This window comes from Onychomys torridus, chromosome 17 (assembly GCF_903995425.1).
Source record: "Onychomys torridus chromosome 17, mOncTor1.1, whole genome shotgun sequence".
Taxonomy (NCBI): Eukaryota; Metazoa; Chordata; class Mammalia; order Rodentia; family Cricetidae; genus Onychomys; species Onychomys torridus.
In genome coordinates, this window is record NC_050459.1 from 16197984 (window position 1) to 16215032 (window position 17049).

The window sequence follows — 17049 nt, forward strand, 5'->3', positions numbered from 1 at the left end:
GAGTTTGAGGCCAGCCTGGGCTATCAAGTGAGTTCCAGGAAAGGCGCAGAGCTACAGAGGGAAACCTTGTCTCGAAAAACTAAAAAAAAAAAAAAAAAAAAAAAAAAAAAAGGCAAATACCTCCTTACTTTTATTTGTGTGTTTATGGGTGTGGTGTGTATGTGTGTGTTTGTATGGATATGTGCATGTGTACATGCATGTGAAGGCTAAATATCAAGTGTTTTCCTCAATCACTCTCTACCTTATTTTAAAAGTTATTATTATTATTTATTTTATGTGTATGGAGTTTTCCCTGTTTGTATGTCTGTAAATAATGTGTGTGTGTGGTGCCCACAAAGGCCAAAAGAAGGCGTTGGGTCCCCTGGAACTGGGGTTATGGAGGGTAACCATGTAGGTGCTGGGAATCTAGCAAGGTCCTCTAGAGCAGCAAGTGCTCTTAACTCAGGAGCCATCTCTGCAGTAGATCCATCTTTTACTTTCTTTTTTCTTGAGACAGATCTTTCATTGAGCCTGGGGCTCATCCATTTGGTATGGCAGGCTGACCAGTAAGTTCTGGGGATCCACATGTCTCCATCCCACCCCTCAGCACCAGAATTACAGATATGCTGCTATCCCTGGCTTATTGCATGGATGCTAGAGATCAAACTCAGGTCTGCAAGCTTGCACAGCAGGCATTTTATTGAGTGTGTCTTGTCTTCAGATCCCTACTTTTATTTTAAGGATACACTGCATTATGATATTTATCTTCAGTAAATAATCACTTGTTACACTTTGATCATTTGGCAAGTGCTTCTTGTATCAGTTGCATTTGTCCAAATGAAATAGTTTCACTCCGAGGTCTCATTTCTTCTTTCAGTCTGGAAGTATTGAGACTCTAAGGTATCATTCTGGAGCTGGCTTATATGCACAGACAGGGACTAAATGCACATTAACTGAAGAGTGAAGGTAAGGAAATAGAGAGCTTTGCCCAAGCAGGACCCAGAGCCCATCGTACATGTGAGAGCCCCAGTGGGAAGATCTGGCCTAGGATAGAATCTGACCTCTTTCCTTACTAACTATAATGTCATTCTCATCTTCACCCTGCTCTTCCTTTCTGTTGCTTTCAGTAGGGTCTTGTTTTCCTCTGAAGTTCTTTGTATCTTATATCTACATGTAAGAAAGCCCCTTCCTGACTCAACTTGCCTGTTGGATTTAAAATAACATATGATGCAATCTTTCCCTTCAGTGGTCAGTACATAAATGAATAAGGCCAAACCCACATCCTAGAGCTCTCATCTCCAGTGAGTGTATTAAAGTCTTAACTACAATCATCACGCAAGGCACAATTAACTCCGAGGCACAAGCTGGAGGGAAGCTGGGGCTGCCTTCTTTGGCTTGTGCTGGGATGCGATGGATGAAGCAAGAGGTTGGAGGACACACAGGGATGCAGAGGGCAGGGCAGGAAGAATGCTGGTTACAGGAAATGACCCAGCCTGTCAGGGACAGGGGCAGATGTCCATCAACTTGGGAAGCACAAGAGAGCTCTGCTTTCTCACTGACTGACTTCCTCAAGGGTTTTAAAATTCAACACATGAGAAAACAAACAGCAACTTCACACAGCCATGAGGAGGCAAGCTTTTGTATTTAAGGAAAAGACTTTAATTTGGTTTAAGTGTTGCACATCTTGATGGAGGAGCAGATCCTGGTATTTTATTTGTCTCACTGGTTCTTGGTCTTCTTAATTATATTTTCTTGCAACACCTGACTCTAGGAAGGCCACAGCTGCCGATCTGTCGAAAACCTTTACCGCATGCACCCCAGCATATGCCCCCATTGGTGATGCAAGTTATAGGATTTTTGATTCTTTGAGTAAAAGCTGAAAGATGAGTAAGAAAAACCATACATTAGAGTTGAAAGCATCATGCCAGAAATACACACCCATGTGCTATTCTCTTGAATAACTTCCAGCAGGTTTTCCCCCCAAGGCTGGGATATCTGTTTCTTCAGGACAGAATCCAGTTCCTGATAGAGACTGGCGCCGTTGCTGTGAGGGGATGCTGGCTTTCCTAGGACCCGGACGTTGAAGGGTCTGCTGCATACCCGAATGACTAAGCTCCAGGGCCACCAGGAAGGAGCTCAGCAAAGAATCTGTGTGAGTCCCCGGCTATTTCACAGCTGCCCTGCCTCCGCCTCCACACACAAGCCCCTTGGTTCTAGTATCAGAAACAAGCCAGCGGGGTATGAGTGTATGTGTGCATGGACTATGCGCACATACATACAGAGGCCAGAGGTCAGTATCAGGTGTGTTCAGCAGTTACTCCTTGCCTCATTTTCTGAGACGGGGTCTCTCACTGAACCCAGAACTCACTGGGTAGGTTTGTCTGGCTGCCCAGTGTGCCCCGGGGTCCTCCCCAGTGCTAAGGCTATAGATGTGCACCAGCTTGCTCTGCTTCTACTTGGAAACTGGACATCCAAACTCCAATTTTCATGCTTACACAGCAAGCGCTTTACTCACTGAGCAATCTTCTGATTTTTAACTAAGGTATTTTAACTCCTGTTGCCTATTTTTAACAAACTCTCTGACTGGAAGCTCAATGTATAGGACTTGTCTAATGATCACGTGATGCCTACATAACTTACAGTGGAAAGCAAAAATCAACAGTAAAAATAAACTTTTTCGATAGTTTCTAATGTCTAAAATTAGGTCTTAATCTCATCCTTTCTCCCTCCCTTCCTCCCTCTCTTCTTCACATTCATCTAAAATTCTAAAATAGTGTTTGGGTATGCCTTGGTACCCAGATGCTCCCCTGTAACCAGAGCCCATCAATGAAATTAGGTTTTCTCTCTGTAATTTATGTCTAATGCAGTTTCAGGTCTTGGCTCAGCCATCTCATTTTCTCTCTCACTTGTTTTAACCCCTCCTCTTGAGTTGTCTATCCCTTTTGTTCTTTTTGCCTAATGTCAAGGATGAAATACAATATTGGAGCTGGAAATAAGGCTCAGCAGTTAGGAGTGCATACTTCTGCAGAAGGCCTGAGATCAGTTCCTAATGTCCTTATCAGGCAGCCCACAACTACCTATAACCCCATCTCTGAGAGATCCAATGCCCCTTGATGAATTCTGTGGCTAATGTACTCCTCGGCACATACCCATACACAGTTACACACAATTTAAAAGAAAATTAACCTTTCTATAGAATACAATTAAGACAGAGTTTGGGAAGCTGTTTTCCACAGTTTCTCCTGGGCTGTGAGTCTCATTACCCCTATAGAGAGTGTGTGAAAGGGTCTTTCATGGGATTCTGGAGGACCCAAAGTTCTCAAAGAGAGACTGGGCTGGTTATTCTGTGAGATTCTCTAGAGTAAGCAGAGACTCTACTCCTTCAATGTAAAGACTTTTCAATAAACACTTTTTTCTTCAAATAAGAATCAAACTTTCTTCATGTTATTTTTTTTTAAGTTACTGATTAGAGACTCATTCCGCAATCTTAAATTCAGCATGAGGAGCTGGATATAGAAGTTGTGTGCTGCTGATAAGCTTAAAGTCTGCATTAGGCCCCTTCCAGGTCAGAAGAATGTGTCCTTGGTTCATGTTAGCACTGCTTAGAAGAAAGAAAGAAAGAAAAAGAGGGAGGTAATAAGGAAAGGATGAGGAGAGAGAGGGGGAGAGCAGAGAGTTGAAAAGAAAGGGAAAAGAGAGCGGGGAAGAAAAGGGAGGGAAGGACACACAGAGAGGGACAGACAGACAGAGACAAACACAGAGAGAGAGAGAGAGCAAGAGAGACAGACAGACAGAAAGACAGAGACAAACACAGACAGAGAGAGATAGACATACACACAGACACAAAGAGATAGATATACACACAGAGAGACAGAGACAGACAGACTTTGTCTCTCATTTCCCTTTGGAACCACCCCACTCCCCTGCCTCACCTGTAAGAGGTGACAGCAGCACCAGGAGAAATGTGAAGAGGAGGTAATGGATCCTCATGACTGAAGCCTGGTGAGTTGCAGGGACTCAGAGGGAGTCACGCTCAGTGCCTTATATAGGTCCAAGTGCTGGCCCATGGTTAGACTTCTATGCTGCTGAGAACCCCAGTAATTACAGTTATGAAACAAAGAACGCCTTACCTCTCTTGTCAAGGAGTGGCCCTTTGAGAGCACACTCATTGTCACTTATGCAAATGTGGGGAGCCCCCAAAAATTTCTTCCTACCCTGGAAACCAAAAAACAGCTTCCTGCCTTGTTTCTTTAGGTGTGAGGGACCCAGGCTGCCATGGGTCACAGACTTACTGGTTACAATTTGACCTTACTTGCCTGTTCCTCACAGCTTTTACTGGGTCACCAAGGACACTATAAGCAGATATCTATAATTTAAGGTCAGTTTTAACAAAAGCTGTTATGGAGTTCCAAGCAAAGAGATTCGAGGCTGGAGAAGGAAGAGTTTAGACACACACTAGACTGCTTCACTTCCACCATGATTTGAAAACCCATGGTATTAGAGATTGTTAAGAAATCATACACAGTAAGTATGCATTGTTGTGGAGTATGTATACTTTTTCAATGTATGCATACAGTGCGGATAATCAGAATAATTAGCATATCCAACCCTTCACATTGCATAATTTTACTATCCTGAGTAGCCTCAATCCCTTTTTGTAGCTATTTTGAAACATACAATAGCTCATTAGCTCCTGTGATATGACTATACGATAGATACAGTGGAAACCAGGACTTTGTTTTCCTGTCTTTTCTACCGTCCTTATCCCTACCTTTCTCTGTCATTATTAACCTACTCTGTCATTAGAATTGCTCTTAAAGGAAGCTGATGATTGATCTGTAATGATTTGGTCCAAAGAGGAAGTTTCTGATGGATCAGGGAATGACAGGGCTGGGTTAGGATAGTGTTGCAAGTTATAAACAAATTCCTATCTGGGGCTGGAGGATAGTCATATGACATCACATCCCTTGTTGAGACTTTGTTTCCCTGTGTGATGCAGGCAGACTTGTATTGAAAAGCTTGCTCATTCATTCCCAACACTGAGAATATTTCCTCCAGGCCAAGGAATCATATACAAAAACTCAACAGGAAAAGATAGTGGTCTGTAAATACACTGCCTGAATTAATTCTCCATCACTCTCTATTTGCCTTATCTCTCTCACTTTTGACAGTAAAAATTAAACTTAACAATTTTCTGTCAATGTGGCAAAATACTTTTGACAAATCAACTCCAATGGAAGAAATGTTACTTTGGCTCAAGGCTCAGAGATTCAGTGCATAGTCAGTTGGCTCCACTGTCTTGTGGTCTTTCATGAGCCAGGAAGTCAAGGCAAGGAGCATGTGGTGAGGTAAAGTCACTTAACTCCTGGCAACTAGGAAGCAGAAGGGAGGGGTTTGGAATGTCGGTACCCATTGCTGTGGTGTGTGTCCAAAGACCTCGCTCGTGTCTACTAGGCCCACTTGCTAAAGGACCCACCAACTCCCAGAGGAGCCTAGGCTAACCAAAACGTTAACACATGGCTTTTGGCAGGCATTTGGGATCTCAGTCAAGCCAGGTATGGCTGTGAATAGCCATAATCCCACCCATGTAATGCCATCCACTCAGGAGGCTGAGGCAGGAGGGCCTGAAGTTCAAAGCCCATTAGAGCTACATAATGACTTGGAGGCTAGCCTGAACCACTTATAGAAACCATGTCTCAAACTGGAGTGGACAAAAAGGAGCTGTGGAAGAGGAGCTCTGGTTTAAAGAGCTCTTGACTAGCACATACTAGGCTCATTGTTAACTCCCTAGTATCGTGGGAAAAAATTATTAGAAGTCCCGAGTCACAGAACTTCATTAAACTTTTTAAAAAATTATCTCATCTCATATCTTTTTAAAACATATCTCACATGTTTATTTAGGAAAAAATCCCTCATACACTACAGTCCTATTTATATATACCTTAATATAATTTAGAATCTGGTCAATATTCATAAACTTGCCATTTTCACAAGTAGGATCTCAATAACTATTGATTTTTTTTCTGGATCATTTTAAATCTAAAACTATTTATTTGTAGACTTCTGTTTTGTTTTGCTTTTGAGCAAGCAATCTTAAGGAATTCTTATAATATAGGGGAGAGGCTTTATTGGGCTTAGAGGTTGAATGAAGTTAGTGGTTATGCTTAGCCTTAACACGAACTCATCCTTTCTTGATGACTCATCTGCTTCCAATTACTGTTAAAGCAATGTGCTGTCATTTAAAGACCCACCCAAGTGTGAATTTCCCATAAAGTCCTGTTGCAATCCCAGGGAACAACCAGCAGCACTTTCCTGGGTGAAGTCTGTCCTGTTTTGAACTCAGCCAATGAGTGAGGCCTGGATAAAAAGGAAGCAAAGATGATTTGAAACACACACACACACACACACACACACACACACACACACACACACACACAAGAGATAGCGATAGATAGATAGATAGATAGATAGATAGATAGATAGATAGAGATAGAGAGAGAGAGAGGGAGGGAGGGAGGGAAGGAAGGAAGGAAGGAGAGAGAGAGAGAGAGAGAGAGAGAGAGAGAGAGAGAGAGAGAGGGAGGGAGGGAGGGAGGGAGGGAAGGAAGGAGAGAGAGAGAGAGAGAGAGAGAGAGAGAGAGAGAGAGAGAGAGAGAGAGAGAGAGAGATTAACTTTTCCCTCATCCTTTGAGGACAAACACCTCAAAGAGATGATGACACCAGCCTAGCTGTTGAGGACAGTGGCCTGAATGTCCCATCAAGAACTTTTGTGCCTGCAGTTTATACTTCCTGACATGGGCTAAGGTGACTTCTTGTGGCTGTGTCCATCCTACTAAGTCTGTTAGAAAGAAGCCCCCAGAAGGGAAGTTCTCCCTCAAAGAACAACTGTTCTGCCTCAGCCTAGAAGACCACACACCATCATAAACAAGGGCCCCTCACCACAATCGGGAGATGAGGTTGGTAGCTTTTAGAGTGAGTTTAGGTATAAATCTAAACAAGTTTTAATTATGAGCTTCATGCTATGGGTACAGTAGTAATTGACAAAGCTGGGAGCTTGGGGAGAGTAGACTCATGGCCCTTCTGTTTTGAGGAAAGATAAAGACTGTACCCCCACATCTCTCACCTACACCTGGAGAAAGCAAATAGATTCTGTGTCTCCATAGGGAGTAAGTAGCTCAGTCACTCAGGCAAAGGGAAAGCCTACTGATGATGGGTGCCGGAGATGGCATATGAAAAGCCTGACATGTTGTCAATGGAATCTGTGCTGGAGGTACCCGAAAATGAGGACATCAATCCCTCCAGGCCTGCCCTGGCAGATATTCTACTAAGCCTGCCTTCTGTGGGCCAGGGAGAAAACAACCCTTGTGTCCCGAGGGAAGACTTTATGGCATATGCATGTCATATTTCCACCCATCCAACTGTTAACTGGTTCTTGTAATCCTCCTACTCTATTTTTCTCTCTCCTGCAGTGGTTTCCATGAAACCAGAAATGATATTGAGATTGTGACAATGGCAGGAGTTAAAGCTGTTATGCAGGTCGTGGGAAAAACCCCGAAGGCTGGTGGCAAAAAACTGTAGATGGAGTGACATATAGATAGGATGAAAGACAAGAGTTGTCCAGAACTAGTTAGAAGACAACTGGATGAATTACGGAGTGATGAAGAAGGACTTAAGCTGAGAGGAAGCTGTTAGTCTGGTACCTTAAATCATTGCTTGTATTTTGTGCTTTCTGAAAAACCGCAAGTAGATGACCTCTGAGGTGATAACCTCAGATGTTCTGATAATTATTAACCTGCCAAAGAATAAACTGGTATGCTTTGGCTTTCTGCCTGGGGACTTCTATGTGCAATCAAGAGGCACCGGGTACACTTTGCTGATTTCCAAAGAGAACTTTTGAAACTATTGTGAAAAACACAATCACCTGTTGAATTTTCTCATCCCCTATTTCCTTGTATTAAGACAATAAAAGACTGGGGTTGAGTCAGATCATGAGGAGGCAGAGAAGATGCAGAAGAGTCTTTTCTTGCACCTGCCAGACATCCCTGCCCTTCGAGACCCTCGAAACTGCTGAGGCTGGTCCCCAGCAGATGGGCTTTCAAAACACAAAGCTTTTCATGGGTGTGATTTTTGGAAAATACAACTTCGCAGCATAGTGGTTTCAGTGTTTCTTTTTTTATATGGCTGTGGCTGTGGCTGTGGAGCCCCCATGGGACTGGACTAGGCCCTCTGGATACAGAAGACCGTTGTTTCCTCAAACTGTTTCAGGGGCACCCAGGCAGGGAGTTCGGCATCTGTTCCTGGTGCATGGGCAGGCTTCTGGGAATCCGGTGCCTGTGGTGTGTCGCCTTGTGCAGCCTTGGTGCAGTGGGAAGGGGCTTGGACCTGCCTAGGCTCAGTGTGATGGGCTCTGCTGACTCCCCATGGGAGACCTTGATTTGGGGGTTGTGGCTTGGGAAGGAGGGCTGGGGGTGGGAGGAGAGAGGAGGTGGGGTCTGTGGATGGTATGTAGAGTGAGTAGAAAATTTCTTTATATAGAAAAATTTAAAAAAAGAAAAGTATGTCTTCACCTCTGTGTAAAAGGTGGGGACAGGTATGAAACATTTCAGAAATTTTTATTATTCATTAAAATTAAAAGTGTTGCATGGCAGATTCTTAGTAAAGTGTTTTTTTTGTTTGTTTGTTTGTTTGTTTTTGTTTTTTTGACTGGGTGAATAACTGGATGCAGGGAGGTTACTCTGTTGCACCTTCCCCCACATTATTGAATAAGTGGGGCGGTAGAACAGGACTCCTCTGCCGAGTTTTGTTTATAGATACCTGATTCTGTTTTCTAAGAACAACTCAAATAGAAATGTGGCAACACTTGGCAAGGCACTTGTTACAAGTGCCTTCAAGTACTATCCATTGTAAGAAACATTGTCAAAGCATTTGGAATGAAAACTGATGATTGGTTATCTTGCAGATGTGGATTTTCTGAGTCAAATCAGTAATGGATACAAGTGCAGTCTCCCTAGATAAATGACCTATTTAATTAAAGAGTTAGTTGTTCTTTTAAAGGGAATGGATTTATCTTATGCATGATAGGTGTGTGTGTGTGTGTGTGTGTGTGTGTGTGTGTGTGTGTGTATGTGTGCACATGTGTGTGCCTTGTAAAACACAACTTTATGCAGAAAAGTTAGTAAGAGAAACAGACAGCTATACTATCTGTGTAAAAAGGCCAAATGAAAATTATACTTAGCCTTCTGCATCAAAAAAAAAAAAAAGAATTTTTTTCACTCATTTTACACACCAATTGAAGATCCCCTCTTCACTCCTCCCCCCCCTCCCCTCTCAACCCATCCCCCACTCCCTCCCACAAGTAGGCAAGGCCTCCCAAGTAGAGGCACATTCAGTAGAGGCAGGTCCAAGCCCTTCCCCCTGCCTCAAGGATGCATGAGGTGTCCCATCATAGGTAGTGGGCTCCACAAATCCAGCTCACGCACCAGGGGATTCTGAACCTACCACCAGGGGGGCTCCCAAGCAGATCAAGCTACACAACCATCCCACCATGCAAAGGGCCTAGTCCAGTCCCATGTAGGCTCTACAGCCATTGATCCAACTTTCATGAGTTCTCACTAGTTTGGTTTGGTCATCTCTGCAGGTTTCCCCATCATGATCTTGATGCATTTGCTCATAGAGTCCCTCTTTTCTCTCTTTGACTGGACTCCTGGAGCTCTGTCTAGTGATTGGCTGTGGATCTCTGCATCTGCTTCCATCAGTTAATTGGAGAAAAGTTCCACGATGACAGTTAGTGTATTCACCAGTTTGATCTCTGGGGCAAGCCAGTTCAGTTCAGTTCAGGCACCCTCTCCAATATTGGTAGTAGCCCAGGCTGAGGTCATCCTTTTAAAATGCAGTTTTTCATCTTTTGCTCTTGGATAGGGTTGAGGTGGGGTGGAATTCAGGGCTTGAATGTTGTGGGGTGTCACAAAGGGTCCTAAACTCAGAAGGTGGGTGGTGCTTGGTGTCCCACTCTGTGGCCATCATCTTAATCTTTTTCTTTTCTCTTAACTTGGCACTTTGTAAGTGAAGTGCAATGAGACAATGGAGCTAGCACTTCAAAGACTGGACATTTCTGGAGACAGAGTACACAGACTCAGGTCCAGAGGGCAAGGTTGACCTGGCCATCTTGAGCAACTCAGGAGCAGCCTCGGAATCTCAGGGTCCAGATATGATGATGGCAGCTGTGACCCCAGACCTGGAGACAAAGGGTGGTCTCTATGTGAGCCAACCTTGGAAAGTGCATTTATCCATCAATGGAAATATCCTGTGCCAATATGTGCACAAATGTTAATTCTGACCTGAACTCTGGGCTGGAACACCAAGGGTCCCAGCAATAGTGAAGGAATGATCTCAAACTAGATGTGATCATGTAAACAGGCAGAAAACCACCAGAGCTCTTAAAACTCTTATAGGAGTTTAGAAACTTCAGGGGCTTAGTACTACCTCAGAAATGGGGACTAAATGTATGAAGAGTCAAGTTCAATGGAGAAGAATGCCATTTTCACATGAAGCTTCAGATAACGTTGTTAACAAGGAGGGCCGCTCTGTCAGTGGTGGTGCACGCCTTTAATCCCAGCATTCCCAGAGGTAGAGCCAGGCTGATCTCTGAGTTCGAGGCCAGCCTGGTCTACAGAAAGAGTTCCAGGACAGCCAGGGATATGCACAGATAAATTTGTCTTGAAAAACAAAACAAGGTGGTGGCACATGCCTGTAATCCCAGCACTTGGGAGGCAGAGCCAGGCTGATCTCTGTGATTTCGAGGCCAGCCTGGTCTACAGAGTGAATTCCAGGAAAGGCACAAAGCTACACAGAGAAACCCTGTCTTAAAAAAACAAACAAAAAACGAAAAACAAAACAAAAAACCAAAAGAGATTATTTTAACTTTTACTTTTCCTTGATAGTGAAGATTCAGCAACTGAGTGCAGCAACAGAGTGCAGAATAAACTTTAAGGTATGGAACTGGGTTCACCATCTTACCTACACAAAACGGAAGCAGAAATGTTAAAAACCCTGTTATAGGCATTTCCACTTAAATTCAGGAACTGAAAAGATGGCTCCGTGATTAAGAGCATATATTGCTCTTGTAGAAGACCCAGGTTTGGTTCCCAGAACCAATATGGTAGCTTGCAACTGTCCATAACTCTAGAATTCTTGGAAATTCTACCCACTCCTCTCACCTCCATGGGCACATGGCGCATGGACAGAAATGTAGGCAAAACACTCGCATATAAAATAAAAGTAAATGAATCTTAAAATGAAGTTAGTAAAATTAAATTATAATCTACATGAAATAGACATTTAAATAACTAAATATTGGGATCACCATCTTCAAAATACATGTGCCACTTTTGAACACTAAACTGATATATCTGCAATACAACTCCTACACCTATGGCTCAGGAAACATCACTGAAGAAAGGTAGGAAAGATTGAAAGAGCCAGAGGACCAGGATATCAACTACAATACTGTATCTTCTATATATGAGAGGAAAGCTGTACCCAGGAAATCTTTTTTTTTATTAAGAAATTTTTTATTCATTTTACATACCAATCACAGATCCCCTTCTTCCCTCCTCCCACCCCTCTAACGCCCCAACCCCCCATTCTCTCCTACAACAAGTTAAGGCCTCCCATGGGGAGTCAGTAGAGCCTGGTACATTCAGTAGAGGCAGGTCCAACACCCCCGCCCCCGGCCCCCCCTACCCCCCCACCCCTCCCCAAGGCTGTGCCAGATGTCCCACCATAGGTAGTGCGCTTCCCAAAAGCCAGCTCATGCACCAGGGATGGATTCTGATCCTACTGCCAGGGGGGTTCCTTAAGCAGATCAAGCTACACAACTGTCTCACTTACGCAGAGGGCCTAGTCCAGTCCCATGGAGGCTCCACAGGTGTTGGTCTAAAGTTCATGAGTTACCACTAGTTTGGTTTGGTTGTCTCTGTAGGTTTCCCCATCATGATCTTGATGCCCCTTGCTGATAGAATCCCTCTTCTCTCTCTTCGACTGGACTCCTGGAGCTTGGCCTGGTGTTTGGCTGTGGATCTCTGCATCTACTTCCATCATTTACTGAAGAAAGACTCTGTGATGACAGTTAGGGTATTCGCCAATCTGATTGATTACTGGGGCAATTCAGGCACCCTCTCCACTATGCTAGTATTCTAAGATGGCACTCAAGAAATCTTAACAATATGATTCCCTAAACAACATCTGCACAGTGACATTACCAATCAACGTTTCAACATGCTTGGGGGGAAATCTCACAAGGGCCCACCTTTGCATAGGTCCCTGCATTTTTGTTCAGCACTGAGCTTTGTCAATGTATAGCTGGCTCTGTTTTGATCCCATGAATAGGAGTCACCTCATGTAATCCCCATTCACAAACCTGCCAGAGAAGAATGACTCAATATCACACATGAAAACCCCGGAACCTGGAAAAGTTAACAGACACCCAAGATCACTTAGCGAAATGACAGGGCTGTCACTGGAGAACAAAACCAGCCTGCTTTCCAAGTCTTTGCCGCCAACCCCCCACTCAATAACTTTACTCCTTCATTTTTCTACTATACAAAGACAGAAGGGTACTCTACCAAACACACCAGCCTTACCTGGCACTGCCTTCAACCCCTCCAGTCTCTTGAGAGGATGGAGAGCAGGGCTGAACCTGCTGGGAATTGGATTGCAGGCTACTGCCACCTTGTGGGGAGCCCTCACAGTCCATGCCCCCTTAAAATGCACAAGCTTTATCACTTCCCTGCTTGCCAGAAGCATGTACAAACCTGAGACATCTCATAAACTATGCTGACTTCAAGCTTGACATGGAGCCAAGGATGACTTTCATCTTCAGAACCTCATGCCCTCACCTCCTAAGTGCTAGGATTATAAGCATGAGCCAGCACGCCTAGTTTTATGCAGTGCCGAGCGTAGAACCCAGGGCTTCATGCATGCTAGATAAAGACTCTACCAACTGAGTCACATCTCCTGCCAAAATTCAGCATATTTTTATTCAGATATTTACTAGTCATCTCTGGAAGTTTCATTCAATCCTTTATATGCTTCATCTCTTTCCTCATGAACCGTTTTACCCTGGGCCTTGGGTATGCTTACAAATGACTCTTTTTATACCTCTGCTGGCTAATTCTACTATTCTCAGCTTCATTGGGTTCATCTGACTGCATGACCTTTCTTCTGGTAGTGGACTGTATTCTTATGCTTCTCTGCCTATCTGGTCATTTCTATGACATCTAGAACATTGGAACACTTGAGTGGTTGAGGATGGATTTGACCATCTTCTTTAAATGAAGGCTAGGCTTTATTTTGGCTCAGATATAGGTTTTTCTCAGGTGGGTCTTTCAAAAACATTTCTGAAACCTTGCCAGAGAGCTGCAGAAAATGTTGTAAAGAGCTCACCAGTGTTATGGTGCTATTTTATGAAGGTGGACTGCTCTCTCCACTTTGCTGGTGGAAATCCATTTTCCAGGCCTATGTACTCCTGATACAGCCACACAGTTCTTTTCTAATGTTTTCATATTCCTCTGGCCATGTGATGTTTTGTCCCAAGTGTCCTTGTGTCGCTAATCACCCCAGGACTGAAGTCCCCTCTACCCCTCTGGTGCAATTCTTAAGCACTGTCTCCATCTGAGGCCCTACCCTCCTTTTCCCACCTCCAAAGGGACTTGGGGGTGTATATTGAATTGTCTCAGTGGCTTAAAGCTGCTGAGTCTTGTGGTCTTGTGACTCCACCTCCCTGTGCCTTGGCTTAGAAATTGCCCATGTTAGTAAGTGCTGTGTTCATGGACTTGCCTGCCTACCTACCTTCCTTTCTTCCTCCATCCCTTCCTCTCTCTCTCTCTCTCTCTCTCTCTCTCTCTCTCTCTCTCTCCTTCTCTCCCTCTCTCCTTCTCCTTTCCTCTCCCTTTTCCTTTCCCTCTCTCTCTCAGTCTACACTATTAGTTTAGTGTCTGGAAACAGCCTTTCCCAACATCCTGTGGATGGAAGAGGAGTTCCATAAAGTGTGCAACAGGATGGTTCTTCTGCCCTAACTGAGAGCCTGGTTACCCTGTCTGTGTATCCCCCCAACTGGGTGCTACTGTCAGGGAAGAACACTAACTGGATGTACTGAAATCACTCTGTATCAACATCTAGAGAATACCAGACAAAACGAAGCACCTGTAAGCTATATGAATGTCCTTCAACTCAAACTACACTTGTTAACCAGTTCCATGGTAAGAGTACCAAGTGTCTAGGAATAGAGACAAAGTCCATGTTGTTAAAGAATCATGCAATCCAATGTGGATTGTGGCAATGTGTGAATGTCTGCAGATCAAAAACCAAGGAGAGTCATAGACAGAGGACTCGAGTCAGAACCTATGGAACATCTAAGGAAAGTTGCTCCTATTTGGGAAGCTTTCTGTTTTGAGGAAGAAGAGACAGGGAAACAGCCCCTTGAGGGGCACTTTAGGTTTGAGAAGTGAGTGGGTGGATGTGTATCAGGCAGGAAGCAGCATATTAGAGGCCCGAGTAGTGGGAAAGCAGAGAGAACACCAGGTTCCCATTTCTCTGAGCAAGGTTTTCAGAAGGGCTTAAGGCTGACTTCTGGGGTGAACTAATATTTTAGATTCAGGAAAATGCAATCTTAGAGAGAAGGCTGGAAAGATCAAAATATCTACAAGTAAGACGCAAAGGGGTATTTCAAGAGACAACGACTCCACTTCCAATGGAGTATAGAATGTACAAAATATAAAATGTCTGTGTATGTACATTCCATACATACACATATTTATATACATGTCAGACACACACAGACACATAGACACACACACACACACACACACACACACACACACACATGTACTCAAGCCCTGGGCCCCTGGAAAAATAAGCTTGGGGATCTTGTAGACAACTCCAGAGTTGCTGCTTCATTCAAATCAAACTGAGTCTGATGACTTCCTTAGTTGCGTATTTGTTTATGACGGCAATGACCAAAATGTTAAAAAGGATTAAACTATTTGTTTTTTTTAAGAAAAATATATATATTAACTTGATTTTACTTTTATACAACACCAAGAGGACTCCCCCCAAATGATGACATCCTCAGCCTGAATCTGGATCTTCTATTTCTTCTTTCTGCAGCATTTTCGACCTCTCTGAGAACATTTACCTATTTGTTCTTCTGTTGTAAGGCAGCTAATCATGGCACACCGGCCGCCTCTTTTTCTGCAGAAATACTTTCGGAGGGTTTTCTCGATGAATCCATCCCCTACAAGGGGAAAAAAATCAAAGGATATTTTAGAAAGAGTGTTAGAAAGACATTGGATCCAGCAAACTAGACATTGCTGAACCAGTTTCTCTCACTTCCATTTCTTTTCTCTTTTCTTATAAAATCAAAAGTAAAGTTAAAGGATGTCTAAGCAGAAAACAATGTCTCTATGGGCTGCATCTCAGCTGGGAGCACACAATAGCCTGGTCTCTAAGCTCTGCTCTAAGAACTCGGAGTTGGGGGCCACCATTGTCCTTAGTATCTTTCAAGCAGCCTAGTGTGTCTCCTCACCTCCAGCCACTAAGCCCATTTAGAATAGATATCTGTGGGTTTGGGTATCTGGCTAAATCGTTCATTTCCATCAGAATTAAAATTTCACATCAACTTTCTGATGATGTCTCATTAAGAGTGTTCCTGTGATGAGGTGGGTGGAGAGCTGGCATCTGTGGCACTACTTAGTCTTTTAGGAGTGGAGCAGGGCAGACTCAGAAGCCTGCCTTAATTAATGCTTTTAATGACTGCTGTCAGAAGGAAACATTGGCAATGTTTGATTTCCACTCAACCAATCCACCTGATTTCAGGCTCACCAGGAACAGAGTAGGGCTGATTAAATTACATGGTCTCAACCCTTTCCACCCCTTATGTCCCAACCCATCTTACCTGGAGCAGGGACCAAGAACAAGATGAGGAATACAAATAGCAGATAATGGAGCCTCATAGCTGACTGCTTCCCAACAAGCCGAGACTGAGCCAAAAGATGTGGTTGTCCACCTATATAACGAGGTAAGCTATGATTGTAATTCTTGTAATGTCATAGTGATGACAATATGACATATTTCCTGACGTACCTTTCCAATGTCTCTCACCGCAAAGAACACACCCACTCAGCCAGGCACTTACAAACCTGATGGGTGTAGTCAAGCTTGGTGGGACTCTTTTGAGGTCCTCCAGGCCCTGGGCACATTTCCAGATCAATTTCTGGCTGTAGGTTCAGATAGAACTGATATGGACAAGATATCTCTTTTAAGGGGCAGCTACAGAACATGTAGCTTAGGGCTCAATTGCCTTTGAATGTAATCTGCTTTCTGTAGCTACCAAAGAGCCCAAAAGAGACTAGAGAGTCTTCTTAGAAGCAAGCAAATTAATCTTTGGACATATTCAGAACTAGAGTTTAAAACTAGAGAGACAGAACTAGAATTTAGGTAGTGAAGATAAAAGGAAAATTGGGCTATGTTGAAAAGCCTTTGCTATGGGTGTACTCCAGTTTAAATGAAACCTATCTCATACTTCATCATTGTCTGAAAACTATCTAGAATCATGAGTGAGGGTGTTTCATTTTATCAGAGAGAGTGTCATGGTGATACACAATTCATCTTCTTTCTATACCAGAGAGGCTTACAAAGACAACACTGAAGACTTCTAGGAAATCTTGACCCTTGAACTTTTAAAGAAGGCCAAGGTTCAGTTAATCCCACTAGGCATAAATTCAGTAGCTGAAGAATCAACAGATATCTTGACTAATACACTCAAATGTTAGGATTCTAATTACTGTGTTATGTTCCTTAACAGTCTATTCAGTCAGGAGATCAAGTCATCCCAGAGAGCTCAGCTGTTGCAAGGTGTCAATGCAACTATAGAGGATCCAAGATTCTGGGTGTGTTAGTTCTAGGATGGAAGGAATTCAAAATACTGGGATACCTAGAAGGATAAGTAAACAAACTCTCATAGGTTCAGACTAGTCCGTGTGCTCCATGGTGGGGGCGGCAGGGCAAAAACCA

At 43.5% G+C, this 17049-nt stretch overlaps 2 protein-coding genes across 2 annotated transcripts; both read right to left on the reverse strand.

Annotated features, from left to right (window-relative positions):
- Nucleotides 1-1721: 1721 nt before the first annotated feature.
- LOC118569166 (beta-defensin 4-like) lies at nucleotides 1722-3969 on the reverse strand. The gene is made up of 2 exons (XM_036166892.1): nucleotides 3912-3969; nucleotides 1722-1855 (listed from the first exon to the last, which is right to left on the reverse strand). Exons 1-2 carry the CDS (start codon nucleotides 3967-3969, stop codon nucleotides 1722-1724), a joined length of 192 nt encoding a protein of 63 aa, XP_036022785.1.
- An 11156-nt stretch (nucleotides 3970-15125) lies between these two features.
- Nucleotides 15126-15989, reverse strand: LOC118597706 (beta-defensin 14-like). The gene is made up of 2 exons (XM_036209370.1): nucleotides 15932-15989; nucleotides 15126-15271 (listed from the first exon to the last, which is right to left on the reverse strand). Exons 1-2 carry the CDS (start codon nucleotides 15987-15989, stop codon nucleotides 15126-15128), a joined length of 204 nt encoding a protein of 67 aa, XP_036065263.1.
- Nucleotides 15990-17049: the final 1060 nt, after the last annotated feature.

Excerpts from the sequence above, each read along its gene's own strand:
- LOC118569166 (XM_036166892.1), bottom strand. The coding sequence starts at position 3,969 with ATGAGGATCCATTACCTCCTCTTCACATTTCTCCTGGTGCTGCTGTCA. Across the intron at positions 1,856-3,911 it reads GCTGCTGTCACCTCTTACAG|CTTTTACTCAAAGAATCAAA; the intron begins GTGAGGCAGGGG and ends CTCATCTTTCAG.
- LOC118597706 (XM_036209370.1), bottom strand. The coding sequence starts at position 15,989 with ATGAGGCTCCATTATCTGCTATTTGTATTCCTCATCTTGTTCTTGGTC. Across the intron at positions 15,272-15,931 it reads GTTCTTGGTCCCTGCTCCAG|GGGATGGATTCATCGAGAAA; the intron begins GTAAGATGGGTT and ends TTCCCCTTGTAG.